The 27,766-nt window shown below is 37.1% G+C and overlaps 3 protein-coding genes across 9 annotated transcripts in view; all 3 read left to right on the forward strand.

Moving 5' to 3' along the window:
* cuedc1b (CUE domain containing 1b) overlaps positions 1-11,228 on the forward strand; it is a gene marked incomplete at its 3' end in the record, with an annotated part of 30,096 nt that extends 18,868 nt beyond the window's left edge. For 2 of the 4 annotated variants that reach the window (XM_079610861.1, XM_079610860.1), the window contains 9 exons: positions 1,484-1,611; positions 1,937-2,063; positions 4,087-4,315; positions 4,663-4,731; positions 5,805-5,894; positions 6,012-6,105; positions 6,436-6,494; positions 8,445-8,514; positions 8,716-11,228. In XM_079610861.1, the coding sequence (XP_079466987.1) occupies positions 1,484-1,611; positions 1,937-2,063; positions 4,087-4,315; positions 4,663-4,731; positions 5,805-5,894; positions 6,012-6,105; positions 6,436-6,494; positions 8,445-8,514; position 8,716 (867 nt within the window). Of the gene's footprint in view, positions 1-1,483; positions 1,612-1,936; positions 2,064-4,086; positions 4,316-4,662; positions 4,732-5,804; positions 5,895-6,011; positions 6,106-6,435; positions 6,495-8,444; positions 8,519-8,715 lie in introns of those variants that run through there. The other 2 variants (XM_079610858.1, XM_079610859.1) reach the window with 1 other exon arrangement.
* vezf1b (vascular endothelial zinc finger 1b) overlaps positions 1-27,766 on the forward strand; it is a 534,049-nt gene that overhangs the window by 34,793 nt on the left and 471,490 nt on the right. The gene's annotated exons all lie outside the window — the stretch shown is intronic.
* wsb1 (WD repeat and SOCS box containing 1) lies at positions 14,296-27,621 on the forward strand. 3 transcript variants are annotated; one of them, XR_013797094.1, is made up of 10 exons: positions 14,296-14,758; positions 16,305-16,473; positions 17,911-18,182; positions 19,656-19,787; positions 20,587-20,687; positions 25,226-25,398; positions 25,494-25,607; positions 26,874-26,981; positions 27,124-27,395; positions 27,528-27,621. XR_013797094.1 is itself a non-coding variant. In XM_079608950.1 (9 exons), exons 1-9 carry the CDS (start codon positions 14,719-14,721, stop codon positions 27,284-27,286), a joined length of 1,272 nt encoding a protein of 423 aa, XP_079465076.1. In that variant the 5' UTR covers positions 14,296-14,718; the 3' UTR covers positions 27,287-27,621. The 3 variants fall into 3 exon arrangements, 1 of the variants encoding a protein (XP_079465076.1); XR_013797095.1 differs by having other exon boundaries at positions 27,124-27,390; XM_079608950.1 differs by having other exon boundaries at positions 27,124-27,621.

Consider the following 27,766-nt stretch of genomic DNA (forward strand, 5'->3'; position numbering starts at 1 on the left):
TTTTTTCATTGTCTCATGTATACTGTTATGGCGCCAAAATTTTAGATACCAGTGAAATTTAACAATTCTCGATTCTAATTGTAATATTTATCATTTTAAAAACTACTTGCCCAACTAAAGTACATTTCAAACATTGTTAAAGACAAGTAAACAGTCAGTAAAAAAATAAGAACAAATAAATAAATTAGCAATAGCACAAATAGATGCATTTAAAACGAACAGTGCTTTTCATTTTTCAAGTCGGTCTAACAGTGACAATTTCGTGAACTGTCCCAAGTGTCTTTCACGCTGGCCCCTGAAAAGTGACATTTTAATCAATTAAAAGCGTCCATTCAGCTTGTGCACTTAGCTGAATGTGTGGCAAACTCTGTTTTTTGTCGCATTCGTCACACCTTATTTTAAGTGGGGTGTAATAAACAATACGTTTCTTACCCACAGTCCTCTTACACCTGACTTCTCTGATTAGAAACTGTGTCAGGACTGGGCCTGGAGACGGATCTGAGACACATTACGGTGTATCTGTCTGTTTCTCCATCTGCTTCATGGCCCAGTGGAGATGCTCTGCCATTAGACTTCGATGCGATCCTAAGTGAAGCAGAAACTGCAGTGCATTTTGTTTATACGTTCTGCCACGATTCTGTGTGTAGCTGCTTTTAAGAACATTCCCCACTGGTGTATTTCTTTCTCTTGCATTATTTATAATCTTCTGTTTATATGGGGATGTGTTGGAACAATATGTGCATGTGCTTTACTGCACAAGCTGTTTGTAAGAAAATCACAGCAAACATTAACCTGAGATGCAATCAAAAACATTTTTTAGGTCTATTTTCTTTCACTGGGTCACACCAATATTAGTCTACTATATAGCCTGCATTTAATAAAAAAAATATATATATCAATTTAATTTTATATTAAATTACATTTAAATATTATACAGTTAGATAAAAAAATGGCTTGGAGCTTTTAAATAAAAACACTACTTTTTATTATTTTATTTATTTTATTTTAGCATCAACAGTTGAATGTGTGAGCAGTATCTACATGCGCACATTGCGCAATAATTAATATTCTGTTTGCCGTGATTTTCATACAAACAGCATATGCAGTACAGCACATTAATTAATACAAATAAATAAACATTTTGTTTAAAAAATATCCATTAGTGCCATTTAGGATTGTCACAATACCCAAATTTCACATTTTTACATTATATTTTTAATTTAAATATTAATACATTTAATTAAAACAATGGCTTGTATTCTTCAAGCAAAGACTAGTCGAGTTTTATTTAATTATTAACTTGGTACCTTAACATCCATATTTTTTGACATTCCTTCTACCATTACTCGTTTTAAATTAATAGCTGACCAATACTAAATAAATGAATGATTCTGTGCATTATAAAAATCATTTATTTTTTTGTTCTCAATAAAAGTTTATTGTTGCTTCTAATTGCATTTGATTTCTCTTGTGCTTTTCTCAGATTCTTGAGCGGACCCTCGAGCCAGACAGCTCAGATGAAGAGCCGCCCCCTGTCTACTCACCACCAACATATGACATGCACATATATGACAGGAAATACCCTGATGCTCCTCCTGTTCCTCCACCCAGGTTATAAACATTTTTGGAGCAATTTTAAAAGAATTACTGAAACATCATCAGTCTTGGAAATAGGGTCATCACAGGTCCTTGTTCATTTTAGTCACGGATCTCTAAATTGATGCCCCCTGGTGTTCATAAACCATAGTGCAATTCCTGTTGAGCCTTTTGTTTGCGGTTTAACAGCCAAGATGCATGTAATTCCATTTCTCCACAGATGTAATACTCATTAATTCACAAATGTTTAATGGGCCAGACACATTGCAGGAGCTATAATTGAATTATTAGTCTGATGTGAGTATTGAAACAAGTGTCATTGGGCTCTGTTATCTTTCAGATTCGAGGCCCAGCCTCCCCCTGGACACAGGCAAGTCCAAGGTTACAAAAACTGGAACCCACCTTTACTTGGCAATCTGCCTGATGACTTCCTGCGAATTCTGCCCCAACAATTGGACAGTATACAGGTGAGCATTTGTCATGTGATGCAATAATGTTTCAAAGTTTGGGGGTCAATAAGAATTGTATTTTATTCAGTAAGGATGCATTAAACCATAAAGACATAATGTTACAAAATAATTATATTTCAAAATAAGTGATGCTCTTTTGAACTTTATATTCATCAGAAAATCCTGAAAAAAAAGTATTTTCCACAAAAATATGAAGCAGCACAACTGTTTTCAACATTCATAATAATCAGAAAGGTTTCTTTTGCATCAAATCAGCATATTGGAATGATTTCTGAGGGATCATGTGACACTGACGAGGAGTAAGGATGCTGAAAAATCAGCTTTGCATCACAGGAATAAATTAGAATATTATAATAAAATTTAATAATCGGATTTTAAATAATAGTTCTTGTAATTGTACAATTAATTGTAATTGTAATAATATTACTGTTTTTTTTATCAACACTAAGGACTATATCTATAACGATAACAATAAAGATATCGTCCTAATAATCGTTCTAAATATAAAGATATCATCCTAACAATCGTTCTAAATATAACAGAAAAGCAGAGTCCACACCACAACTATAATGATAATGGCACAGAGAAATTATATAAATGGAATCATTTTCAGAAAAAATTTTCTCCAGCTGATTAACGATAAAAACCAATCAGAATCCATTCTGCTTTAAAGAGCTCGAGAATTTAAAGCAGCAGACATCAAAACTGCAGCGCACATTTAGAATAAAAAGAGTGATATCATCCGCTGGTGTGGATGCTAATATAGTTGTTGTTATAGTTATCTGTATAGTTATCCTTCTTGGTGTAAACGGCCCTTTTGTTAGAGACATTGAAAAACATTTAAAAAATCATACTTACCTTAAACTTTTGAACGGTAATGTATCGTAGACTGAACTAGAGTATCACACTGCCTTTAACACTTTTCCTTTTTGTTTAAAGGGTTAAAGCACAGTATGTATTCTCAGTTATCTAGCACAAACTCTGTGGGTTTTTTTTAAGTGCCCTCTGGGCTTGATGCACAAAAAAATTGAATTGTTGGTCTTTTGATTTTCCTTCAGCTCTTTTGCTGTTCAACAATATTAAAAAAACATTAATAGTTCAGAAACATCTTTAGAGTTGCAGAGGTTTGGTCATTAAAACATGCTAATGCAATGCAGAAGTGCCGCAGGGAGGCCATTGAGTGGTTGCTTTTAAGCTCTTATGCCATATCATGCTCTCTGAATGGATAGATTAACTATAATGGTGTCCTTGATCCATTGTACAAACTGCATATGATGAATGTTCAAACATAAAGCAATGTATTTGATATTCACTGTGACAGCATGACATTCTCATGTTATTAAAGTTCTCACTTAAACAGTGTGTGTTTTTAGTAGAGTGAATCTTCTCTCAACACGTCTGCGTCTTATTTAATCTAAAAATAAACAGAAATATAGGAATAACAAAACCTACCATACGAAAATTATTTAATTCATGAAGAATTTCTTCATCGAAACGTATATAAAATTACTTTCATTATGTAATAAGACTAATAAAAATCGGAAATATGGTAATGCAAATTTTTGTGGAAAATGTGCTCATGATAATAATTGAAACGATGCAAAAAATGTGAATATATATATTTGGTTACACTTTATTTGAAGGTATCCTTGTTACAGTGTAATTATACATTTCGAGTACTGAGTAAATTAACTACATAACTACATGTACGTACTATAGGGTTAGGATTAGGGTTTGTTTTACGGTTAGTTGCATGTAATTCTGCATAATTTATAGTTATTACGATAGTAACTGCATTTAACACATAAGTAACAACAAGAACACTAAAATGAACTGATATTAAAATTTTAACCTAGTAGACAATTCTCTTTAGATGTTTTCAGAAACTGTTTATTTACTACATTTTACTACAGAGAACTGCACTAAAACAACCCTGTTTTAAAGTTTGCCCGTTCTTTTGGATTTGAATGAAAGCGAGTCTGATTTTCTTACATATTCCCTACCCTTCAATATTCTGCAGGGCTCTCAGAGTAGCATCTCCATGCCCTCTTCCTCCTCTTCCTCCTCCTCCTCAGTACCCCAGAAGGACCCAACTGTGGCGGCCGCCACAGGAACAGGTGGACCTTCAGAGCAGGAACGCAAACTGAAGCAATATTTGGATGATGAGCGTATCGCTCTCTTCCTGCAGAACGAGGAGTTCATGAAAGAGCTGCAGAGGAACCGAGAGTTCCTCGTTGCGTTGGAAAGAGGTAGGAAGACACCCGCCCACGCGCTAAATGGGACAATGAGCAGTTTCTGACATACTCCATTTCCCTTCCTTTCACAGTTCAACCTACACAAATCCTAAAGAGTGAATTCTTATGCAAATTTACTCAGCCCGGCTGTGAACGTTAATGGTTTTTTGGTTTTTCTCCAAGGCCATTAGCAGTGTCTATTCCTCACAGCCAGATTTTGTTATGCTTTGTCATACACATTTTGTGCTTTTCCACACAGATTGTTTGATATACCTTGAACCTATGAGTGGTACTTGTTGGATGACTTCATATTTATGTTGAATGCAGAATGTCTTCCATAACACCTGCCTTCTATGTTTTAGATCGATTAAAATACGAGTCAAAGAAATCCAAATCCAGTCATTCATCAGCTAGCATGGAGAACTCCACAGGTAGATATCATTCACCTGAACTGTGGTTGTGCATTTTTGTGTGTGTGAGCATGTACGTCACGCTGTGTCTGTGTGTATAAGCATAAAGGCCCTGATATGCTCACAGAAAAGGTATTTTATGTTCTTCGCTTAGGGCTAAAATAAAATAAATAAATACCTTTGCACTGGTATACTGTTAGCAAACATCCCGACACCGCCAAAGCTGTGCTTTCCTCTCAATAATAATAAAAAACACCCAAAAAAAAACGAAAAGTGGTGAGAAAACAGCAATTAAGAAAGCATCTGATCATGTGGATATGTTTGCACGAGCTCTGCAATTCAACACGCTACATTTATTTAGCACTTTATATACAGATTGCTTCAAAGCAAGCAGCTTTACGGTATTAAACATGAAAAAACAGTGACTCTATCAGAATTTCAGGCTACGTTTACACGTGGATGGCTTTTTTCATAAACGGACATTTCACCCCTCCCCGTTTTCAAAAATAACATCGTGCACACCTGTCAGTTTTCAGAAAAGTGTTCGTTACACAAACCCGTGTATATGCCGTCTAGAGCATGCCAAACCTGTAGGTGGCAGAGTAACAAGTAACTCAAGCCAACGTTAGCAAATCAGAATCCCGAAAATAGTCACATACTGTGACGTTGGTTGCCTAAAACTCAGTTTTTCTCAGTTTACATGCAAACGAAGTTTTCCAAAATCTCCACTCTGGCCGGAGTTTTTAGAAAGAATCGGTGTCAGAGGAGAATTCTCCGTTTGCGTGTTTACCAGCCAGAGCGAACTTTTCGCTTCGAAGTTCTCTTTTGCAAGCTGTTTTAAACTCCAGAAACGAACTTCATTTTGACGTGATGTTGTCCGAAATTACATCACACCACAGTTTGTTCTTTGATTGCGCTTGAAGTATATTTCACATTTTCCCTTTTCGAAACCCCTAAATTCACAATACTAAAAGCACCACTATTACAGTTATTCATATTAAAGGGTAGAAAGTGTCAAATTAAAAATGTAACCCATTTTGCAACATTTTTGTTGTAGACATCAAGATGCTTTACTATTTTTCCCTGAAACACAGGTGACCACTATGCTTCCGGATCTGTAGAAGCCTGCACAGCAGTCTCAGATGACGCTCTGTTCAGAGACAAGCTAAAGCACATGGGGAAATGTAAGGGTCTTGCCTAAAACACCCCAGTTCACCTGAAAATAATTGTTTATTAAAGATTTTACTTGTTGGACGTTAACATTTCTGTTAAATTGTAACATTCTGCATTCTCATCTGCAGCTACCAGGAAGAAGCTGTTTGAAATCGCCAGAGGGTTCTCAGAGAAGACGAAGCGGAGGAAGTCTAAAAGAAGAACGTTGCTACGGCATCATTCGTATCCTTCAAAATGTGCCAAAACCACTTTAGCTTAAATCAAAACGGTAGGAGTGTAATAAATAAAATACTATGTGAAATCAGAATACTTTTAGAGCAAGCATGAAATAGAAGAAAAAAAAACATGAGGAAACTAGAGGAATGAGTTATGATGCTGTTATAACTGAGTTATGATGCTGTGTTTTAATGTTGAACTCAGTGGCTCACATGTTTTGTGTTCAGCGAATTCCCCCAACAAATGCAATTTATGGTTCTTGGCAAAGTAACTTTGGTTCAGTCCCGTTGAGAGTAAATTTAGTGTTGAATGTTTACTTTGACTGCACTTTCTCAGATTGGGCACAGCCAACTCCACTGCCAACCTCCTAGACGATGTGGAAGGAAACCCATGTGGTAAGACTTTCTCTCCAATTTTCCAAGCCATTTTTTCTTAATGTCTGATTTACTTTTCCCGCCATTGACAGAATTTTGTTTTCACTGTTATACGGTAGTAGAAGGCGCTATTACCCATCTTTTGAAATAGTACAGAATCTCCGGATCAAAACAGGTAAAAATAAGTACGGTAGAAACAAGTGATAGACGCATTGCTTATGCACATGTTGTAGTTTTTGAAAAAAAAAAAAAAGATTTTCTCATATTTTTTTATCTAAATTGTTTATTTTTTATGGAGCAAATTAGCTCAAGGGAAATATGAATAATTACAACTCGTTATAATTATAAATATTTGGATCAGTTGATCGGATTAACTTGATGTAGCAGAATTAATACCACAATAAATTAACCTCATACATTAATACAGTTTAGCAATGGAAAGAAGCAGAATACAGGAAAGTGAGAAGTTATAGCGTTGTTTGAAATTCAGCAGATCAACAGCTTTGAGCAAACCATCAGTTTCTAGTCTAACACACTCTTCTTAAAAAGGGGTAGGGAATAGGGATACTTAAAGTATAAAATAATTAGATTAGGGCTCCATTTTAACGATCTGAAACGCAAGCATCAAAAGCGAAACGCAAGTAACTTTGTGGGTGGATCTCAGGCGCTGTTGCTATTATTATACTGACGGGATAAATTACTCTTGCACCCGAGGCAAATCTAAAATGGGTTGGTCTGAAGCAGCTTCATTACTTATAGGTGTAGTTTGGGCATAACGTGCAATAAACCAATCAGAGCGTCATCTCACATTCCCTTGCCCTTCCATGGCAGAGTGCTATTATTATGGCGGGTTTGCTAGGCGCACGCAACTTACATGATGGTAAAGGGGATTTCGCAGTCTTCAGAATTTTGTTTCCTGGTTCTTGACGGACAACCCACTTTGTCAGGAGTCCTTTTATACCTATGTGTCTTGCCACTATTGACCAAACGGGTTTGATCCGTCATTACTACAATTAGCCTGAATAATTTGGGTAAATGTGTAAGCAAGATTTATGCCTATTTTTTCACATCTTCATGGACACTACAATGATTTCCCTCGTGTGGTGATATTTTTCCTTGTAATTATGTATGGTTTGCAGAAATGGGAACTGCTGCGTCTGTGTAGATGAGAGAAGCAAAGTGTATGCGCGTTGTGCACACGCTACATTATGGCCAAGTATGCGCCCTTAAAATAGCATCTGAATAACGCGCCACTGACTTTAGACTAGTTTATTCCTGGACTGTGGCGGAATTGTTTTCTGAAACTGCAAAATAGCACCAGGGAACGTTTGCGCTGGAAACCCCCTCCTCTTTTCGCTGAACCGCCCCCGTGAGCGCAAGTTCATTCCCTAATTTACCGACGTGCGTCTGTGGAGGGAAAAGTCCGCTGTGCGTCGGGTGAAAAATAGAAATGATACATGCGTCGGCGTACAAAGATAGGGCCCTATGTTTGATACTTCCATGTCTCGCCCTTTTGAATAAAAGTGTCCTGGTGCAATTTGTTGAGGCTCCATTTGATCTTTGCTGCTGTTGTCTTGATGAGAGAGAACCAGTTGGAGTCAGAGGATCTTTAGTTAATGAAAAGACAAGGCCACAGCCTGGCACAAGCTTAGGGCTCCTTTGAAGACTTCTAGCTCAGCATCATCTTCACATCAGAATTTTCCAGAATCCCTGTGATCAGTGATCTTTTTATGTGTGAAGATGTCACATCCTCTGGAAGTGTGTGAACCAATATGAAGTTGTTCCTTTGTCAGTCTGTCCAGAGTCTGTCTGTCTGTCTGTCTGTCTGTCTATCTATCATCTATCTACCTGTCTATTTGTCTGTCTTTAATTTAATAATTGAATGAGGCCATATTGTGAATTTAGTTAATTGTACAGTCCTGCTTTGGACTACATTTTTAATTTGGGATGTGCCGGGGTGTGTCTTTCTAGATGAAGAAAGTCAGCTCAGACGATTGGCTGCACAGGAAGAGGAGGAGCCACGTAAGGAACCACTATCATGGTGAGTGGCTCATGCAGTGAGATTCTTCACTTTCCTTTTGTGTCCTTTTTTGTATTTTCTAAACCCAACTACAGGGGCTTCAGTGCTACTGATTAATCATCTCAGAGATGATATTCAAATTTGTTCCACTAGTTAGTATAATAATCCTGCAACCGACATAGATATCGAGTAGTAACTAACCTCTTGCCAATTTCATTCCAGATCCCTCCTCTGTGCTATTGGGAAATTAGGATTTCCATGGTGACCTCAGAATGACCCATGGCTGATAGCTCCTTATCTCAGCGGCTCCAGTGCAGGCAATCCCAGACTCGAGAGGAACAGCCCAGGCAGGACTGTATGATCATTTTGTAGCAGCCTTTTGCAAGCCTAAGATTATTGTTACCTACATTTGATTACTATTATAATTATTGTATTGTAACTGTTTGTTAATATTTGGTTTCATATGTAAAACTCAACAGCTATAGTACTGATTTCCTATGTATTTTTCTTTTTTATCCCTAATGATCTGAAAAGAAATTCCCTTTTATGTTTGTTTAAAAATATCAGTTACCTAAGGGGTGTCTTTCCCCATTTAAGTTTCATTTGACTTGTCACCATTAGAAAATAGGCAAATATTTGATTTATTACTGTCCAGAAGTGACACAACTAACTGTCAGTTGTTTCAGTGCATTAGTATATAACTATTTCTTTATTTTCAATGAACCCTGCCACTCTCAGTCTAATCTGCACATTAAACATCAACAGCATTTCCTCAAAGAATGTACACAGACTGTCACGTTTATTACTCAAAGGGTTCGGGTTTTCTTAGGGGTTTGTTTTCTCCTTTCTTAATCATTGCTATAAGGAAAAAAACATTATTCAGGTCTCCATTTAGTGTGGTGTGATTTTAGGGTGCTAAATAGTCCATTTCCATGGCCCATTTTTACTTTTTTAATACAATTAAATCAAAACAGAGTTCATTTAGATGAGTTGACCTCTTTTAAGTGGTCTCCAACTCCGGCCAAGAAAGGCAATGCACACTGTCAATGCCAAAATTCGATTTGAGTAATTTTTACAGAAAGAGTGAAGGGCGAATTGCAGATCAACCAAAACGTTGGCCTGCTTCTCATGTTTGCACTGCCATATCTGTTTTATAAAATATTGGAAAAAAAATTTTTTCAATTGTTTCTTTGTGAAAAGTGATTCGATTTGTTTGTTTGACCCGGTATAGTTGCCATCTGAACTGCGGTTTTATATTTTAGTTATTTTTTAACAGAACAAGCGGAGAAAAAAAATAATTATTCTGTCTTTCAACCAACCAAAACGCTGCTGTGTGCTTTGCTTTTTCTTGCAAATGACACTGAATGATTTACCCTAATGCTGTGCTTCCAGTAGGTCACGTGACTGTCATAAGGTCAGAGGTCTAACTGTGATCCACCAATAAGAATGTGCCATTATGTTCCTTTTAGTGTTGTGCATCCCAGTATTGATTCAGTGTAAAGTAGCCTATTGGAGGACACTGTGTGACATTTATGATGTTTGTTTGTGTTTTATGTATGTCGGATTGTCCAACTGGTAAATCTGGTAGTTTGAAACCACCTAGTCACAGTATTATATGTGCCGAAGCACACTTTTTGGATTCCACCATGGTACTGATACACTTCAAGCTCCTGAAATGGCTATTGAAACTTGCTAATTTTGTTTAAAGGGCATTATGTACAGTATATGAAGTCATGTTCATTACACATATGTGATTATATGATTTTTGCCATTATTACAGATTATATAGGTATCCATAGGCATCATCAATGACGTATATTTCATATACAGTAATTATATGTTCTGTGAAGTGTAATAGGCTTTATGAAATATGTGCCAGTGCCATGCATATTTGCATGATGATTTTTTTTGTTTTTAAGATCTTTATGGTTGGCACAGAGCAACAAGTCAGTAATTAGTTTTGAAAATGATGTGAATTGAAAGAACAAAGGTTTTGTAAGAGCAAAACCTTGTTGAGAGTAGCAACGCATACCGCAGAGCCCACGTTCCCAACGTTGCCGTCTGCGATTCAGGGCAGGACTGTGTGATATTTTCCCTTCCATCCTGCTTTATAACATATTTTATCCTCTCAGGGAACTTGCTCTCATTTCACTTTCTGCTAAAAGCACAACTAAAACTGAAAACTTCATAGCGCAGATGCTTCATTGATATGCAAGGTAGCGCCGTCTGTTTACTCGTCATGAGGTTGATATGAACAATTCAAGGACTGTGTGGATGATCTGCTTTGGTATGTAGCCAAGTTCCTTTTCTTGATCACGTGTCCTTGCGTGTTTGCCCGAAATGTTTTCAAGATCTACTTCTTCATCTTCTGTCTTTATATGGGAGAGATAGAGGAAGATGTGTTCAGAGTGTCGTGTGCGAGCCACGTGATTTTAAGTGGCTCTTAACAATTAGTGGAATGTAATATTTATACTGTATTAGAAGGAAACAACTGTACATAGTAATTGGCAATTTTTTAACAAAATATTTGATCTTGCAATTATTTTTTTCTGTCCCTTTTCTTTTGAAGAATATTATTCTCACCAAATTAAGTTGACTCTTCCTCTATTTGTCCAAAATAAATGTGATTGTCCCGCATCACATCATTCACTTAAGACTATTTCAAGTTCTGGACTTTTCTTGCAATCCAGATGTTTATTAGCTATTGGAATAAATAATAAAATTGTTGTACTCTGTATGATCATGTCATTTCTCCCCCCAAAAAGACAAAAGTGTAAAAAAAAAACTGCAAAAGTGTGTGTGGGTTTGAAAACCCTGTTCCATATAACTGCAACCAGTAGAGGGCAGTACACAGTCCCGACCCTTATCATGAGTTGTTTTTCCTCTTTGCTGCATTTTTAGGTTTAATTTACATACATTTTTCTTTTTAATTAATTACCATTCTTGGTTTATTACTTCTGGTAGACCACCCAGTTAGATGACCTTCCCTTGGTCAACTTTCTATGAACCGGTATTTATTGGAATTACTAGGCAGAGCCCTATCCAAAAACTTCACGGTCACGGCTCCATCAGTTATCAGCCAAAGACAAAATAAAAACATTCCACTATCAAGCATCAAGTGAGCTAACATGGAAGGAAAAACAAAGATAAAACAAAAACTTCCTGTATCTAACACACTTATCTGGTTTGACACACTAAGTTAACCCTTAAAGGAATAGTTCACTTAAAATGAAAATTCTGTCATAATTTAGTCTACTCACCCTCAAGTTGTTGCTTCAAACATGTATGAATTTCTTTCTTCTGCTAGAACACAAAGGAAGATCATTTGAAGAATTTCGGTAACCAGACAGTTGATGTAGGCTATATTGATTTCCAAGTTAGAGAAAGTTCTAGAAAACTGAGACGCTTAAGTTACACGGGTGTCATATTTCTAGTTCGTTTACTTCAGAAAAACAGCGACTGGAGTGAAGTAGGATTCTTGACGAGGCTGAATCAACGATATCATCGTAGGCTACTTAGTATGTATACTTGAAGTAGCCTATATCAGGGTGGGTGCACATTATTGCAATCTTTCCAAATAAACAAAGTAATACATTGTTTTTCCTCATTATTTACATTTAGCATCATGTGTCTATTCAGGAAAAATTAAATAATTATTCAACAACCAAAGTTACAACAGGAGGAGAAAATACTATGGAAGTCAATGGGGTCCATCAACTGTATACCAACATTCTTGTTTTTAAACAGAAGAAAGAAATTCATAAATGTTTGAAACAACTTGAGGGTGAGCAAATTATGACCGAATTTTACTTTTTAAGTGAACGGCTATTCCTTTAAGAAATGTCCTTCTTTAACATATAACAATCTGGCAAGAAATAAACATGCACTTCTCTTGAATCATTAATCCAAAACTCTTTGTCAATAATCATCTTTGCATACTGACTTTTTGATAGAAACAAGTCCAATAGCTATATAAACACATAAAGATAAAAAAGGAGAACAGACAGAACTGACTGCATTCATCATAGGTTATCACAATATTATAAATCATTATTCTGTCACAGTTGTTCTGAATGCTCATGTATGTCAAGTCCTTGAATTAAACCACCTTTAGAATAAAGATTATTTGATGTATTAACCATTTTATAAAAGCATTGAAGGGATAGCTCACCCAAAAATGATAATTCTGTCATAATTTACTCACCCTCATGTTGTTCCAAACATATGAGTTTCTTTCTTCTTTTGAACACAAAATGAGGTATATTGAAGAATGTTGGTAACCAGACAGCCTTTGACTTCCATAGTATTTTCCTCCCTATGGAAGTCAGTGGCAACTTTGATTACACACATCCTTCAAAATACCTTATTTTATGTTCAGCAGAAGAAAGAAACTCATACAGGTTTGGAACAACTTGAAGGTGCGTAAATATGACAAAATTGGTGAATACCAATCATTCTTCCAAACCATTTCTAGCTTTTGCTGTTTGCATTTGGGTCTTTTTTCAGCTCTTACAACATGTTTTACAGGAACAACCTGCTTTTAGCTCCATCTATTTGGCCTTTGATAGGAACACACTTTCCAAGTTCTGCTAGGGGGAGAAAAAGTCACATTTTTTTATTTAGAAATTGCAGAAAAGAGTTTACGTCTTTTCTTTGAAGCCAAATACCTATTTTAGTCTTGCACTTTTTCTTTCAGAATGTTTCAGGTTATTGTATATGGCTTCTAGCAATCTACAGGAATGGTGCTGGACTGCTTGGATAGCTGGTTTCAACCTCTTCTTAAGAGGTCAAAGCTGTGAAATGCTGAAAAGACTGATTGGCTATTTTCTCCTATTTCGGGACTTTGTAAGACACATGGCAACAGCTGATCTTCTTTCTTGTTCACTCAGTATAAAGTCTCTTTTATGTTAGTGCAATATTGTTTTTTCCCACCCATTTTGTTTCAAAAGACATCAGAGTTAAAAACAAAATCAGCTTTGAAACTATTTTAACTCAGAAATTGCTAGTAAATTTCACAAATAATGACAAAGACGGCACGTAACACAATTAATTAAATGTGAAATTTTGAAGTATACAGACTTGAGTATTTTCTTGTAAAACATACTCTACTAATGTTTATTGTATTTACAACTTTGAAAAATAATATAACAAAATAATATACATATTGTATGGATTTATTGTAAGAAAAAAATGTATAATAGCCTATAGCCCTATTTATGCAACCGTTAAGGTGAAGATAAAATTAATATATAACATATTTGTTAATGTATTCTTCAGATAGCTAATTAAATACCTACTAGGGCATTAAACTGTTGGTAAATGAATCAGTGATTTTTAAAAGCAAAACTCTGAAGAACAATATAATTCTTAACACTGAAGACACCTATAGGCTATTTTCATTGTAACATTAGCCTATAGAGAAATACTAAAACTTTTTTGTTGTAACATTGTAGAGAAATAAGCCTACTTCAACAGGAGTTTCTGATCAATCAAATCATAAAACATTATAAACTAACAAAACTTTCTTTGTTCTTTAGTTGCTTACATGGAATTTATCACAACACGAGCCATTACAGCATTAATACAACAACATTATTTTTACTTTAACTTCCTGAAACCTATCAAGCAATTTCATCAACTAATTTGAGATTATGTTGCTCTTTCAGAGACAACGATTTAAATTCACCAGTGGATTAGCGCTTCATCGTCACACGCTTTATCAGCACGTATTTCACGAATCCATTCCATTCATGTTCTCGAGTGACCAGCCAATCAAAGGCCACTTGTAAACGGCTTTGGGCCAATCAGAGAGCGGTGCTCCTCCGTTGCCTCGGCAACGGTTATGACGTCGCTAGAGTATCCCGCCCATCAAGTGTGTGTGTGTTCAAAACGTTAGGAGGACGCTCGCCGCAGCCATTACAATACACTGTATTCAAGCTGAGCGCTACCCGGTTTAAGGGACTAACGTTAGTCTATTATTCGCCAATTTTCTTTGTTTAATTGCCAGTTTTATTAAACTTAAGTTGTACTTCAAAGACCATACAATTGTCTATTTTCCAAACAGTCGTATATGTAAATATAGGCAGCGTTGCGTCGACGTTTGACGCGCCGCATTCACTGGAGACACGCAAAAACTGCCTTTTCCTCTTGTCCCACGCAAACATTTTAACATCTTTATTTCGTTAACCAAGAAGATTTCGATTGAAGAGACTCGCTTCGATTTAGATGGCAAGCTTCCCAGATTTTGTCAACGAAAATGAAATAGGTGAGTTTTTTTTTATTCTTTGCCACTGCTTTGAATGGGGGAGGGTCTTGATCTAACGTTAGTTCCTTTTCAACGCGTCTTCCTTGTGTGTAAATGATTCCGTATGTATTATATATTGCGTATTTACATTTTTGCAGCTATGAATTGATGCGGTTTAAGTTACTTATTTCATTTTAGTACTAATTTCAGTGTTTGTGTCGTGTCTAGACGATCTCATGTTAATGATAGAACTCAAACAAACGTATTGCGTATATTAAAATGTGACGGAAAAACATTGGCCCATTTGGCCGTTATTTTGAATATTTATTTGTGCGCGTGCTTTCTTGAGCACAACGTCCACACACCGCCAGATTACTTCGACACCCTGTCCCTGACCCTCCCCCACCGCCAGACCCTCAGCATGACTCACCATCACCACACCAGTGAGTCACCATGTGAACTACACGTTACCGCTTTATTAGTTGTATTAACTTAACATTTCAGGAGAAATGACAATTGTATGTTACGTGTGTGTTTTATATATCCTCGGCGTATTCATATAGTGTCTAGTATCTATTCAACTAACGTTATTTACTATGAGGTACTAGTTTCTAGTCACTATCCTGGTAGATACAACTAACAATTTTATTGTTGCTGGTAAGAAATTGCTAATGTCACTCAATACTGCAGGATGTGTGGTTCAGAGACGTTAACTGATTACTAACGTTAGTATGTTATGCATTGAAATAGTTAAATATTTACTATTGTAGCAAGTAATATTAGGCTATCTAATGAATAGTTACAAGTGAATTAACTATTGGATTGCTTAGTAGATACTAGATTAAATAAATGCTAGTAACACAAAAATAAATGCTTCACAACATAACTTTTGTTTAAAAACATTCCTCTGTTTTTTAAGTATAATTTAAAGGGATGGTTCGGCCCAAAAATCCGATCATCATTTACATTGGCTTTCTTCTGTGGAGCATAAAAAGATATTTTGCACACATTTTTTTTTGTCCATACATTGGAAGTCAATGGTAACCAAAACAATTTGGTTACACAAACATATCTTTTGAAAGGCATGCAGGTTCGTGAGGGTAAGTAAATAATGGGATCCATTTAAACAATTTTATCAATTGAATAGGTTTTTAATTTGCAAAAGTAGGTGAAAATGCATTTAAAATATAACTACCTATGAATTCACACATTTGCTGTACCACACTAAACATTTCCCCTAGTTTCACTAAACATTTCCCCTGGTTTTACTAAACATTTTGCCTGGTTTCACAGACAGGGCTTAGGCCTAGATTTAGCCAGGATTAGGCCTTAGTTCAATAAAGACATTTAAGTGACTAAAAAACATGTATAGAAAAAAACATTACTGTTCATTTTGAGACAACAATGGCACTAGCACATTTAAAGATAAACAGTGCAAGTTGCTTTCAGTTAAACCAGCTGAAACGTGCATTTTAGTCTGGGACTGGGCTTAAGCCTTGTCTCTGTAACCTGGGGCATGTTTAATCAAAAGTTGTAAAGGCTTAAAATGTGCTTTCTGTTGCAACAGGTAAAGCTAAGTTCATCGGGGAACTCATACCTCCAGTTGCTCCCTTCGACCAGAAGTCTGGACGGGAGACTTGGACTGTAGCTTTTGCACCTGATGGTTCTTACTTTGCTTGGTCTCAAGGGCATCGAATAGTGAGACTTGTGCCATGGAAAAATTGCTTAGCCAGCTTGTGAGTATACACACTGATCTCTTTGTTTCCCTCTATGGTGAATTGTTACAATACAGCTTGTTTGCTGATGGACTGACAAAGGCAGTCTACGCGTGTGCTGGTTGTCTGGTCCTCTGGGCTTTCACATGGTGGCTACACCACAGTGGTGCCCAGTGTTTGGGCTTGTTTAGCATTCAGTGGCACAGCATAGGTCATCTCACCTTACCCTGTGGATTTCGAGACCACTGTCGAGCGTGCAGCCCTGCCAACCAGCCTTTGTCCAGTCCTCATTATGAGGTTCACATCATTGCCCTTTGGCTGCATGCCTTGAACCAAGCAATTTTTGGGGCTGTTTGTTTACTTTACACTTTGCCGATATGAATGTAAATAGAGTTGGCTGCAAAATGATCTATCCTAACTTTTCTTTCCATAGTCAGTATACTAAATGTTTTTATTCATTTCTGGGGAGGATAAATATATTGTGCTTTTATTACAGAATTTTTGTGCTCATGCTAGTAGCCTTCATAAAAACACCAAAACTATCATTGCAACATGAACCATGCAGACACAGGGTAAAATTTTAACAGAGAATTTACAATAGTTTGAAGTAAAACAAACAGTTTTTTTTATGTTGTCTCCATAAAAGATAAGTATGGTATTGTAAAAATATTTTCAGTCATTGTACATTTAAGTGTAGTAACTTTATTAGTAGTTGTACACACAAAGGACATCATGTGGCAGCCATTAAATTAAGTTAATTTAGGAATGGGTATTACTGAACTAAAATTCAGAAACAATAAGGAAAAATGCATTTGCAGTCAGGGTTATTAATATAGTTAACTAAAACCATAAAAAAAAGTTGTTAACTGAAATAAAATAAAGAACTTATTTCAGCTAGTTGCCTGCCTAGGCACCATTGCTCATTTTTGTTTAGTTGAACTTGATGCACTAAAATACCAAATAAAGGATAAAAACACGGGGGAGTGAGTATTGACAGAATTTTCCTTTAATGCTAAAGCAGAAGGAAGCCACTGTGCCATTAAAAGCTTGAGTGGACACACGTGGCAGGCATTTTCTGTTTCAGTTCTGCAGCGCCTGCTTTGTATTCACACAATAACCTCTTGTAATGATTCCAGAACCTCACACTTGATGAGTTTCATGAGCAAGAGCTTGTAGAATTGGGTAAGGGACGTTAAATGGGTCAAAGTTGATGCAACACTTCTGTAATCTCTTAGGCTGCCTGGGAGTTTACTTAGTGTTCAAATATTCCTAAGAGTTAAAATGTTCAGTTTATTTCAACAGACAACGTACTAGATAACCTTTTTAAGAAGTAAAACATCCTCTTGCTGTTCTTAATTTATCAAAGAGAATTTGCTGTCAGTTTACATCAAGCAGAGGAGACATGATTCTCATGCAACAACACACAGCAATACTTCTTTCCTCTCTCTCTAACCCTAGTTCTGTAAGGAAGGAAGATCAGTCGAGCGGTGCAGGTCCTCAACGACTCTCCCGGCAGAACAGTGAGGGCAGTCTGCTGCCAGGCGAGCCCAGAGAGCACACTATCGACTGTGGTGACATTGTGTGGGGCCTGGCCTTTGGCTCTTCTGTTCCCGAGAAGCAGAGTCGCTGCGTTAATATCGAATGGCACCGGTTCAAGTTCGGACAGGACCAACTGCTGCTTGCCACCGGCCTCAACAATGGCCGTATCAAAATCTGGGACGTCTATACAGGTGAGGGTCCTCTCGGGGTGTCAGACTCAAGCATCACAGGCTAATCTAGAGTGTTAATCAGTTTAAGCAACTGGAAAACTGGTATTAGTGAGGTTGCAGGTCATGCGGCATTAACATTTGTCCAGGTGACTTTGTTTACATAATCCTAATAATTAATACTATTAAACAGAGGTAGGTTATTGTGTTTATTAATCATTGAATTGTTGTTGTTTTTGGATGTTTCTGTGCTAATGAATTAATGTGTTTTAGAAATCACAGTCAACCCATTCTGTCCTCTCTTTAACACTTCTCTATGCCCGCTTCCTGTTTTTCATTTCCCCAACAGATGTGTGTGTGTGTGCGCACGTGTGTGTATAAGAGAGAGGGGAGGTGGTGGTTATATAAGGTGTTGACATGATCTTAATTGTACTTCCATCATTGTTTTCCAAATGGGTCTCTTGTGTACACCTACTGACATTGTTCTGTATTTTTATGCAGTCGTCAGTCAGTAATAAATTATTTTTAGTACATATTTGCTCAACCTTTGAGGTGCGCTTTCCCTTTCACAATAAATCTCTCTACTTTATGAACCTTTGAACCGCTTCGCCATTCGTTTCTTGGCCACTGAGGTTCTGCTTTTGTGTCTGATCAGTTTTCACTGTTCTAATGATTATAACGTGTAAATCTGCTATCGGAAAACCGAAAACTGAGAGGTAGTTGTTGACTTTAGAAAAAACTGGCAGCTCTTCGAAGTTATATAATTAATTTTCGCTCAGCTGCAAAATGTATTAATAGGTGGGCAGGTCCTGTACAGATATTGTCATTGGTTGTTCTGATGGGATGGAGATGTTTTCTTTAGTGGATGACTCCACCTCCCTTCTAACTAAAACAGCAATGCCATAAATTTACCCAGCAGACTTGCTCTTTTCAGGGTGCGAGACTCCTCCTCCAGCAGCCTTTATATTTGTTTTCCCCTTTTTGAAAACATGCTGGAAATCTGATAGCAGTGTGTTGTAAAGTATCTCTACAGGATTTGTGCCATATATACCCGTCATTCACATAGCTAATGTATGTTATCACGTTTGACAGGTTGCAAATAGGCCCTGTTACTAAGCCCCAATCATATTTCCGGAAATATGTAAAATATTTTTGTTACTGTAGGTGCAACTAATTATAGGGATTTGATGTGGATTAGCCTGGCAGGTGTCAGTGATTGTACGTCCTTATGCCTCAAGGCAATTCAATACTGTTCACAAAGAAAGGGCTTAATCCGGTGTATAACCTACTGTATTTCTGAGACGCCTTGGGAAATGCCTTTTTGACACCTTCTTAAGTGTAAAGCCACAAGCATAATCCCTTCTCTCTTTGATTCTTAAGACAAAACATTTTCTAACAAGCAATGATGCAACATTGATGCAGTTTGAATCGATTAGCCTGGACTTTTGCTTTGACTGGTGCTTTTGTTTATCCTCAGTTTTGTTTTCTTGTGTACAGGAAAGCTATTGCTGAACCTGATGGACCACACAGACATTGTGCGGGACCTGACGTTTGCCCCAGATGGGAGTTTAGTGCTGGTTTCTGCATCGAGAGACAAGACCCTACGTGTGTGGGACCTCAAAGATGACGGTGAGGAACAAATGTTGATTTTTGTACGAGTAATTTGACACATTGGAGTAATTTGTACAGTAAAATGGCACAACTTGGCACAAGTTCTTTACATATTAATATTAACAGGCTATTTTGTGTGTAACCCCAAACTGAAAAGTCTTTGCAGTAGAAGTTTCCTGCACAGCAGCCTGCTTTGCTTTTATTTCCATATCATCTCCATGGAGTCCATCACACATACTTACTCAAGTGTGCATGTGCACTCACTCAAAGATTCTGGCACTTGGGGTGGGGGGGTTAGATGGAAAATAATTAAATGCCAAGTTATGTTTGCTGATATTTTCTCTTTCCTGCAAAATCCTAGGACAAACTTGCTTTTATAATATGATCAAATTAATCTTATTTATATGCTGGAAACTGTGAGATAAAATGTAGCTCACTGCATTTGCAAACAGTTTTTTTTCTTTAACTAAACTATGAAGGAATGTTGGCCAGAGTTCAGCTTAATTTCCTCTGGTCTCAAAGTGGACACCATTGAGATTGTAGCTAAGAAATTCAGCTACTAGCTAAAGAATATTTGTTTTATTGTTCCCTAGGCATCAACATTGTTTATATATTGTATTATATAATATTGTATTGAGATGCTGGAAAGGATTACTTCTGCAGTATTTGTAGGAAGCTTCTCTTTAAATGTAACCAAGTATTCTTAACGTTCTCTTTTTTTGCTATGAAATTATTTGATAACCAACTAAAAATTTGAACAGAAAGCTAGCTAATGCTATTGCTGTACCCTAAACAATCTAAATTGTTTGTCTAATAGGTAACATGGTGAAAGTACTCCGTGGTCATCAAAACTGGGTCTACTGCAGTGCTTTCTCACCGGATTCATCGGTCCTTTGTTCCGTAGGCGCAGGCAAAGCGGTATGTTTTGCAGTTCTTTCCTCCTCTTTATTACCTGTTTGGTGTTTCTCTCTCTTAATAGTTTAAAGACCAATCAATGAGTGCTAAATGAATCTTTATATCATCATAATGCTCAGTGCCATAACCTGCTTCTATAAACCCTGCTTGTAGTTTTGATTTCTGGTTTGTTTGTTGTTGTTGTTCAAACAAATGTGTGCCTGATTATTATGCACATGTTGATGGGAATGCAAAAAGCTCACAATTCTCCTCCACTCTTTTATTCTATTAATAACTTACATGCACGATGTACAGTCCTTTTATAAAAACAACTTGAATAATATAAAATGACCCTCGAATATCAGTAATGATTTTTCCCATGTACATAGTGATTTTAACTGGCATCAAGAACTTTACAAGTGCTTAACCTGTTAGCCTTCACCAGAGCGAGGACGCTCTGAAGCGTTTTTTTTTTTAAATAGTTCAAAGTTACTATCAGATTTAATGTTATTACCTTGACAAACTATACATCATTAAAAATATATAAGTCTCACGTTTCAGTATTTGACCACTATTGTATTCTGAGAAACTTATAGTGACAGTTATGTCTTAATTTGTGTCAGGATTTATGTAATGAAAAAATGAGTCGATACCTTTAATATGAATTATGAGCGTCAGCTGCTCCATTCAGAAAAAAACTCCGGTGCTGTTGTCTTGAGAACGCGTGACAAAACAACGTTCCTCAGGGCTTTTGGCTCAAAAATGTGCAGATTTGGAGAAATATTGATATATTATCATAGGTTTACATCATATTTCTATAGACAGGAATAATATTTATTGAATTTATATCCAAATGCGTCGATGTATACATAAAGAGCGCTGGATACTCTGTACTGTGTTTTCAATCCATACAGCAGAATGAGGGCGCTCTATGCACAGTTTTTTCCAAATATGGGAGCTCACGAAGAAGAACAATAACCTGTGACCTTCCAGGACGTCACTGACATAAACACAGCTAACGTTAGCTTTCAGAGATCGCTATAACATGCAGATAAAGATGTTTTGAAGACAATAAACATGATTGCAATGATATTTGATTTACCTGTGTTCTTCGAGCCATGTCAGGTATTTTTATAATAATAGATTATATGTATAATGCAATGCTAATCGATATAGACTTTACAAACATGCAGAATACCATAAACTCATTTATTTTCTGTCTGATTTTCTTTTCTGAAGCCAAATAAGCTCATAGAAGATTATTTAAAACACTCGACTTGCGCTATAAAGTAAGTTTGGAGCATAAAACAGGGTTTTAATCTCATAAATTGTCGTGTATTGATGGTGTGCTAAGCTAACATGCTAGCTAGCTCTCTAGTTGCACCTGCCATCTAGCTGTTATTTTTTATGATTTTTTTTCTAAATCGGAATGCTTACTGAAATATTTCTTTATTTGAGAAAGGCATTTGACACAGTTTCAAATGTGAAGTGAAGATTATGAAAGAAATTAGGGGGTGAAACACCGTGATTAGCCAGTCGTTAGCGATTATAATGGAGACAAAGGAAAATAATATTTATGGCCATAAGCCGGCTGGAAAGGTGTAAATGTGTGCAGGAGAGAGTGACACTGAATGGGGCTCGTTTGCACCACAAAACAATAGAGACAATAGACTGAATAGATGCTAATAGATGACAATAAACACAAGTTTGCATTTTAGAGTCAATTCAAAATAAAGTCATTTGAGATGATCTTGAAAAACATTTAACAAAATACAGAGTTTTAGACTTATCACCTTCAAATTTTAAATATAACATGGTCAGACATGTGTCTTTAGCTGGAGTGCATTTATAGAGTGCTGACGGGCCAACTTCAATTTAATTTTCATGAAGATGTTTCATAAAAATAAATTTCTAATAACTTACACAACTTTGAAGCTATTCATAATTTTTTTTTCATTATGACAATAATTCATTCTACATTTCCAATAAAGTGCCAGGTGTCAGCTTTCAAATGAGACCATACTTGAGCTTTTAGGACGAAGGGTCAATGAATTGAATCTTTTTTAGGTTGGGTATGCAATTTCTGGGGATTTTTCAAAAGTGGCGCTGAAGGCTAACAGGTTAAAAGTGTGGAGTCAGTAAAAAAAATATTTTTAAGAAATATTTACCTTCATTTAGTAAGATGCATTAAAATGTGACAGTAAAGAAGGTGCTGAAAATTCAGCTTTGCCATCAAAGAAATGACATGGATTTTAAGATATTAATATAGAAGATATTTTTTCTATTTAGTTGTTGTTGTTGTTGTTGTTTTTTATCAAAAAAATGCAGCCTTGATTGGCATAAGAGACTTTTAAGAACATTAATAAAAAAAATCTTAACAGTCCCAAACTTTTGAACAGTACATTGAATGATATAGTTGTCATGCTGGTTGCATGTGAAAGCCCTTAAGGCACAACAAGCAAAGTTTTCCAGCCGTCAATAAGACCTCTCTGAAACCAGGACGAGTCTTTCTGGATCCTATTTAACTTCCCTCCCATGAACAGACTGCAGTGGTTGAACTTTATGGTTGTGTGTGTCCATAAGTGTCTTGCTTTCCCTGTCCCAGGTGGTGGCAGAGCTCTGTGTTTGAGTGATTTTGAGGGAAGCGCCGCGCTGACATATAGAGCAGCCGGTGCGGACCACGCGGGGCACGGCTGCCATCGCGGCCCCCGTTGGACGCTCATGTGCCCGTGCCCACGCCCCAGGGGCTTCCATGCTCCTGCCCACAAGGGCTTCCTGTACGTAGGTTCTGCTCCATGTCTGTCTACATCCCGCTGTCACAGTTCTCACTACTTTTACCTTGTCTCTCAAAAGAGTTGACAGTGAGATCCCCCTCCTCTCCTACCCCCTACTTCCCTTCCTAATTTCCTTCCATCTTTACATTCAGTAGCATTTCTATCATCTCCACATTTACCCTAAAGCAGGAGATCTAGGCATTGTGTCTGCTGTATGTGTACACAAGCCAGCCAGTAGAGCCCCTTCCTACTCATTAGTGCCTTTGTTAACTGAACTCACTACACCCTTGAGTCGCAACGCTCGGCCGCTGGTCAATTTACTGTATGTAATGCCTAGTCAGATGTTTTTGTAGTGGGGTTAATAGTTGAGGGGGGGATTGGGAGCATTGTTTGTATGTGTGAGCAATGAAAGGGCTCCTTGTGCCTCAACAGTTTGCCTTCATATCGATAATGTCAGTCTAATGTGGAATGTGGATCCGATCGGGAAAACGGTTTACGCAAATGTATCATTCCCTGTTGCATCAAGCCACCAGAAGCAAGACCCGTGGGTACTTTCCATGCTGGTTACAATTGCTATTTGAAAGCACATTTTGTTTTCCATTTGTGAATAACCTAATTTATCATGTTCTCAAAGCAGAGTCTGTTTCAATGATGTCGACCCAAGAGCTTTAGCAAACACCAGCATGGTTTTCCTAATTTATAAGGTACCACTCAATAATAATAATAGCATTTATTTATCCTACAGTAGTTAAAATTGCACTAGTACAACTTCCAAAAAGGCTATAATGTGTTTTCGATGTGCAAGATATCTGGCTTGGCTTAGTCTTGAATGCTGACAGTAGTCATGCACCCTGAAGCCCTTTCATCTCACATTGCAAATTTAGAGAAAATGGTACTTTAAACTTGTATACGCACCATTGTAGTTTCTCCACCAGCACCAAAATGTTTATATTGCAAATAGCTATTGAATAATATTTACACTTTTGCTCAAGTGCAATGTCTGTAGCTTTTGAAAAATAAAAATGTTTCCTTAATATTAATGGAGGAAGGATTTAAGGAAGTATAAACAGGAAGGATTTAATTCGCCCACACTCGATTTCCCGATTGCATGAATTCCTATTGAAATTACTAGATTTCGTCCATGAAAATTTGCCAACAGCATAATTTCTAAAATCATAAAATTGTGCTGGAGCAAAATAAGCACTAGAAAGTTATAAGCACTAGAAACTCATGGTTGATTCATTAGTAGAGTTTGCAGTTGTAACGTGTCTGTATTGTGTGTTTGCCAAAGGCGTCAACCTTTTGGCCATCAAATGTTCTCTTCTTTTGCAGTATCTGTGTCTCTTCGTAGGCCTCCGCCGGCGCGGTGCAAGCCTATTGTAAACTCAAGTGAACTAAAACTGAAAGGGGATGCCAGTGGAGTAACATTATGTTACCTTAAGTTACTACTTATTTGTATTTTTATTTTATTTTTCACATTATGTAGTAATTCTTGGAAAAATGTTTTAATAAATATAATTTGATATGTATGTTTCAATGCACATTTGTAGCTTATTTTAATTTTGAAAAATTGAGCAGTGATGTAATTTATTTATTAAGCCTTGCTGTTTCATTGGCATGTGCTACTTTTTACTGGGTTTGGTTTGTAGCGCATAAGATTTTGCTTAAATGACACTGAGCACATTTTGATCTTGCTGTTTAATTTGAATTAATTCTTTGTTTGAATTCTTTGTCTCTGATCTGTGTGGAAAACACAGTTGGCTATAACACACGTTTCTTCCATTGCAGGTCTTCCTGTGGGACATGGATAAGTATACTCTGATCCGAAAGCTGGAGGGCCATCATAACGACGTGGTGTCCTGCGAGTTCTCTCCAGACGGGGCCTTGCTAGCCACCGCCTCCTATGACACTCGTATCATAGTGTGGGACCCTCACGCAGCCACTGTTCTGTTCGAGCTGGGGTGTGTGACTTGCTTCCCCGCCTTTTCCTTTCTAAACTTCTGCCTGATGTGGTCATTTTTTTAAGCTCATAACTGATCTCTTGTCTTCCCTTCAGGCATCTCTTCCCTCCTCCCTCCCCCATATTTGCAGGAGGAGCAAATGATCGATGGGTTCGCTCCGTTGCCTTTTGTCACGACGGTCGGCACATTGCCAGCGTCACTGATGACAGGTAAGATTAAGCAAATAGTTGGTTATTTGCTCTTAAAAACTCGAAGTTTGTTTGCAGTTAGTAGCCTGCATTAAGCGACGGGCTCAGGAAGGAGTGTGTGATTTGTAGCAGGGCCTCTTTCTGGGAAAGGTCACATGCCTCTCATATGACATCCATTAATCACTATGAGGCGCCTAGTTTGCCTTCGCCGCGCCTCCTGCCGATTCTGGGTGGAGGCGTCTCTCTCGTACTGATAGAATGAAACCATTTGTGCTCTACAAAATGGCGGAGAAAGAACGTTACATTACTTCATGTATGATTTATTTTGTTTTTAGATTACAGTTCACTTATGCTCACCGAAGCTGCATTCATTTGGTCAAAAATACAGTAAAAATAGTAATATTGTGAAATATATCAGATGTTTATTTTATTTAAAAATGTAATTTGGCAAAGCTGAATTTTTTGTATAATTTCTCCAGTCTTCAGTGTTGCATGATCCTTCAGAAATCCTTCTAATATGCTGATTTGTTTCTCTATACATTTTTGAAATAGTTTTTTTCAGGGTTCTTTGATTTAATGGAAAGTTAAAGGGGCTATGTGGAGTTTTCAGCGGCATCTAGCGGTGATGTTTCAGATTGCAACCAATACGTTTACAAGCGAGTGCGCGTGCTTTTTTTTATTTTTTATTATTATGTGGAGTCTGTGTTTTGCTGGTCGTTTCTTAGTATTAGCAGACTCCATGTCATAAAGTTGCAGTGTTGTCGCTGTTGAGTGCAAAGTCAGTAGACGAGGCGAGACGCTCGGGAGCGCGCATGCAGGTCTCAGTCACGTCACTGGATTTTGTGGCAAATCCGACCCGGAGCATCACATAGAAATAGGAATACTTGCTTTCAGAGGTAATGGCAAACCCTGCCAAGTGGATCATTTTATTGTTACAACCCCTTCACACAGGCAATAAAAAATGGATTCATTTTAGTAGAAAAACTCCACATAGCACCTTTAATAAATATATATATATATATATATATATATATATATACATACATACATTATACATTTAAAATTAAAATAATTTGTAGCGTCATAAATATATTTACTGTCACTTTTTTAATATGTCCTTGCTGAATAAAAGTATTAATTTCTTGTAAAGAAATTTACTGACACCAAACTTTTGAATGTTAGTGTATAAAATATAAGTTTTATGCTTTGTTTTCTTTAAAATGACTTTTGCAAGATAATGCAAACCACAGTTGTGAATAAAAGTAAACGTGTATTTTAATTTTTCAGGCTGATGCGTTTCTGGAGCATCGATGAGAAGAGTCCTCAAGCTATCGGCCCTCTCGCTAATGGCCTCTGTTGTGCCTTTTCTACTGACGGAAGTGTTTTAGCTGCCGGGTACGAATCCTTTATTCCACTGTTTGGTGGATAGTGTTACTATCTGTCTTGCCTTTCTAACTGTTCTTCTGTTTTGGAATGATGCCCAAAATAAGTTTCATCACACTTGTAAAGTCGAATACACTTGTTCATCTTCTTGCAGGTCTCGTGATGGCAGTGTGCATTTCTGGGCTTCCCCACACAGCATTGCGAGCCTCCAGCACCTGTGCCGTATGACCCTGCGGCGAGTCATGCCCACCCAGCAGGTTTATACGCTGCCCATTCCTTTCTCCATGCAAGACTACCTGGCCTACAAGACACTTTAACATGGAACGCAAACCACGGCACTCTGTGAAACCAAGGAATTGTTTTTTGTTTTGTTTTTCAAAGATAAAAATGTTTTTCTGCTCATACAGACCCACTGAAGTAGGTGAGGTCAGTTCTTTTTGTATTTATTTATTTTGAAAATGTACTTTTTCTAGTTGCAGGAATATTTCAGTACTTTTTATTTGTTGAGATTGTTTTCATCTTTTTTTTCTCTTTTTTTTTCTTCTATGCCCATATCAGGTAGTGGCCTTCACAGACAGCCTTAATATATCAGCGGACCACGTTTTGTCCTTTTGATTTGCGATTCTTTTTTTTTCATCTGGCACAACTTGTTCATCACCTTAGAGTTGCTAAATGATGGGTGAAAGTGGTGCTTTCTTTGCCTCAGTTCAAGGTATTCCTCCTCCACTGAGTTTAAAGCAATGTGACTGGGGATTGTCTCCCAAATGTTCTGCAGTGTTTTCTTTTTTCGTTCCGGC

The sequence above is a fragment of the Phoxinus phoxinus genome (genome assembly GCF_949152265.1).
Source record: "Phoxinus phoxinus genome assembly, chromosome: 4".
NCBI classification, from domain to species: domain Eukaryota; kingdom Metazoa; phylum Chordata; class Actinopteri; order Cypriniformes; family Leuciscidae; genus Phoxinus; species Phoxinus phoxinus.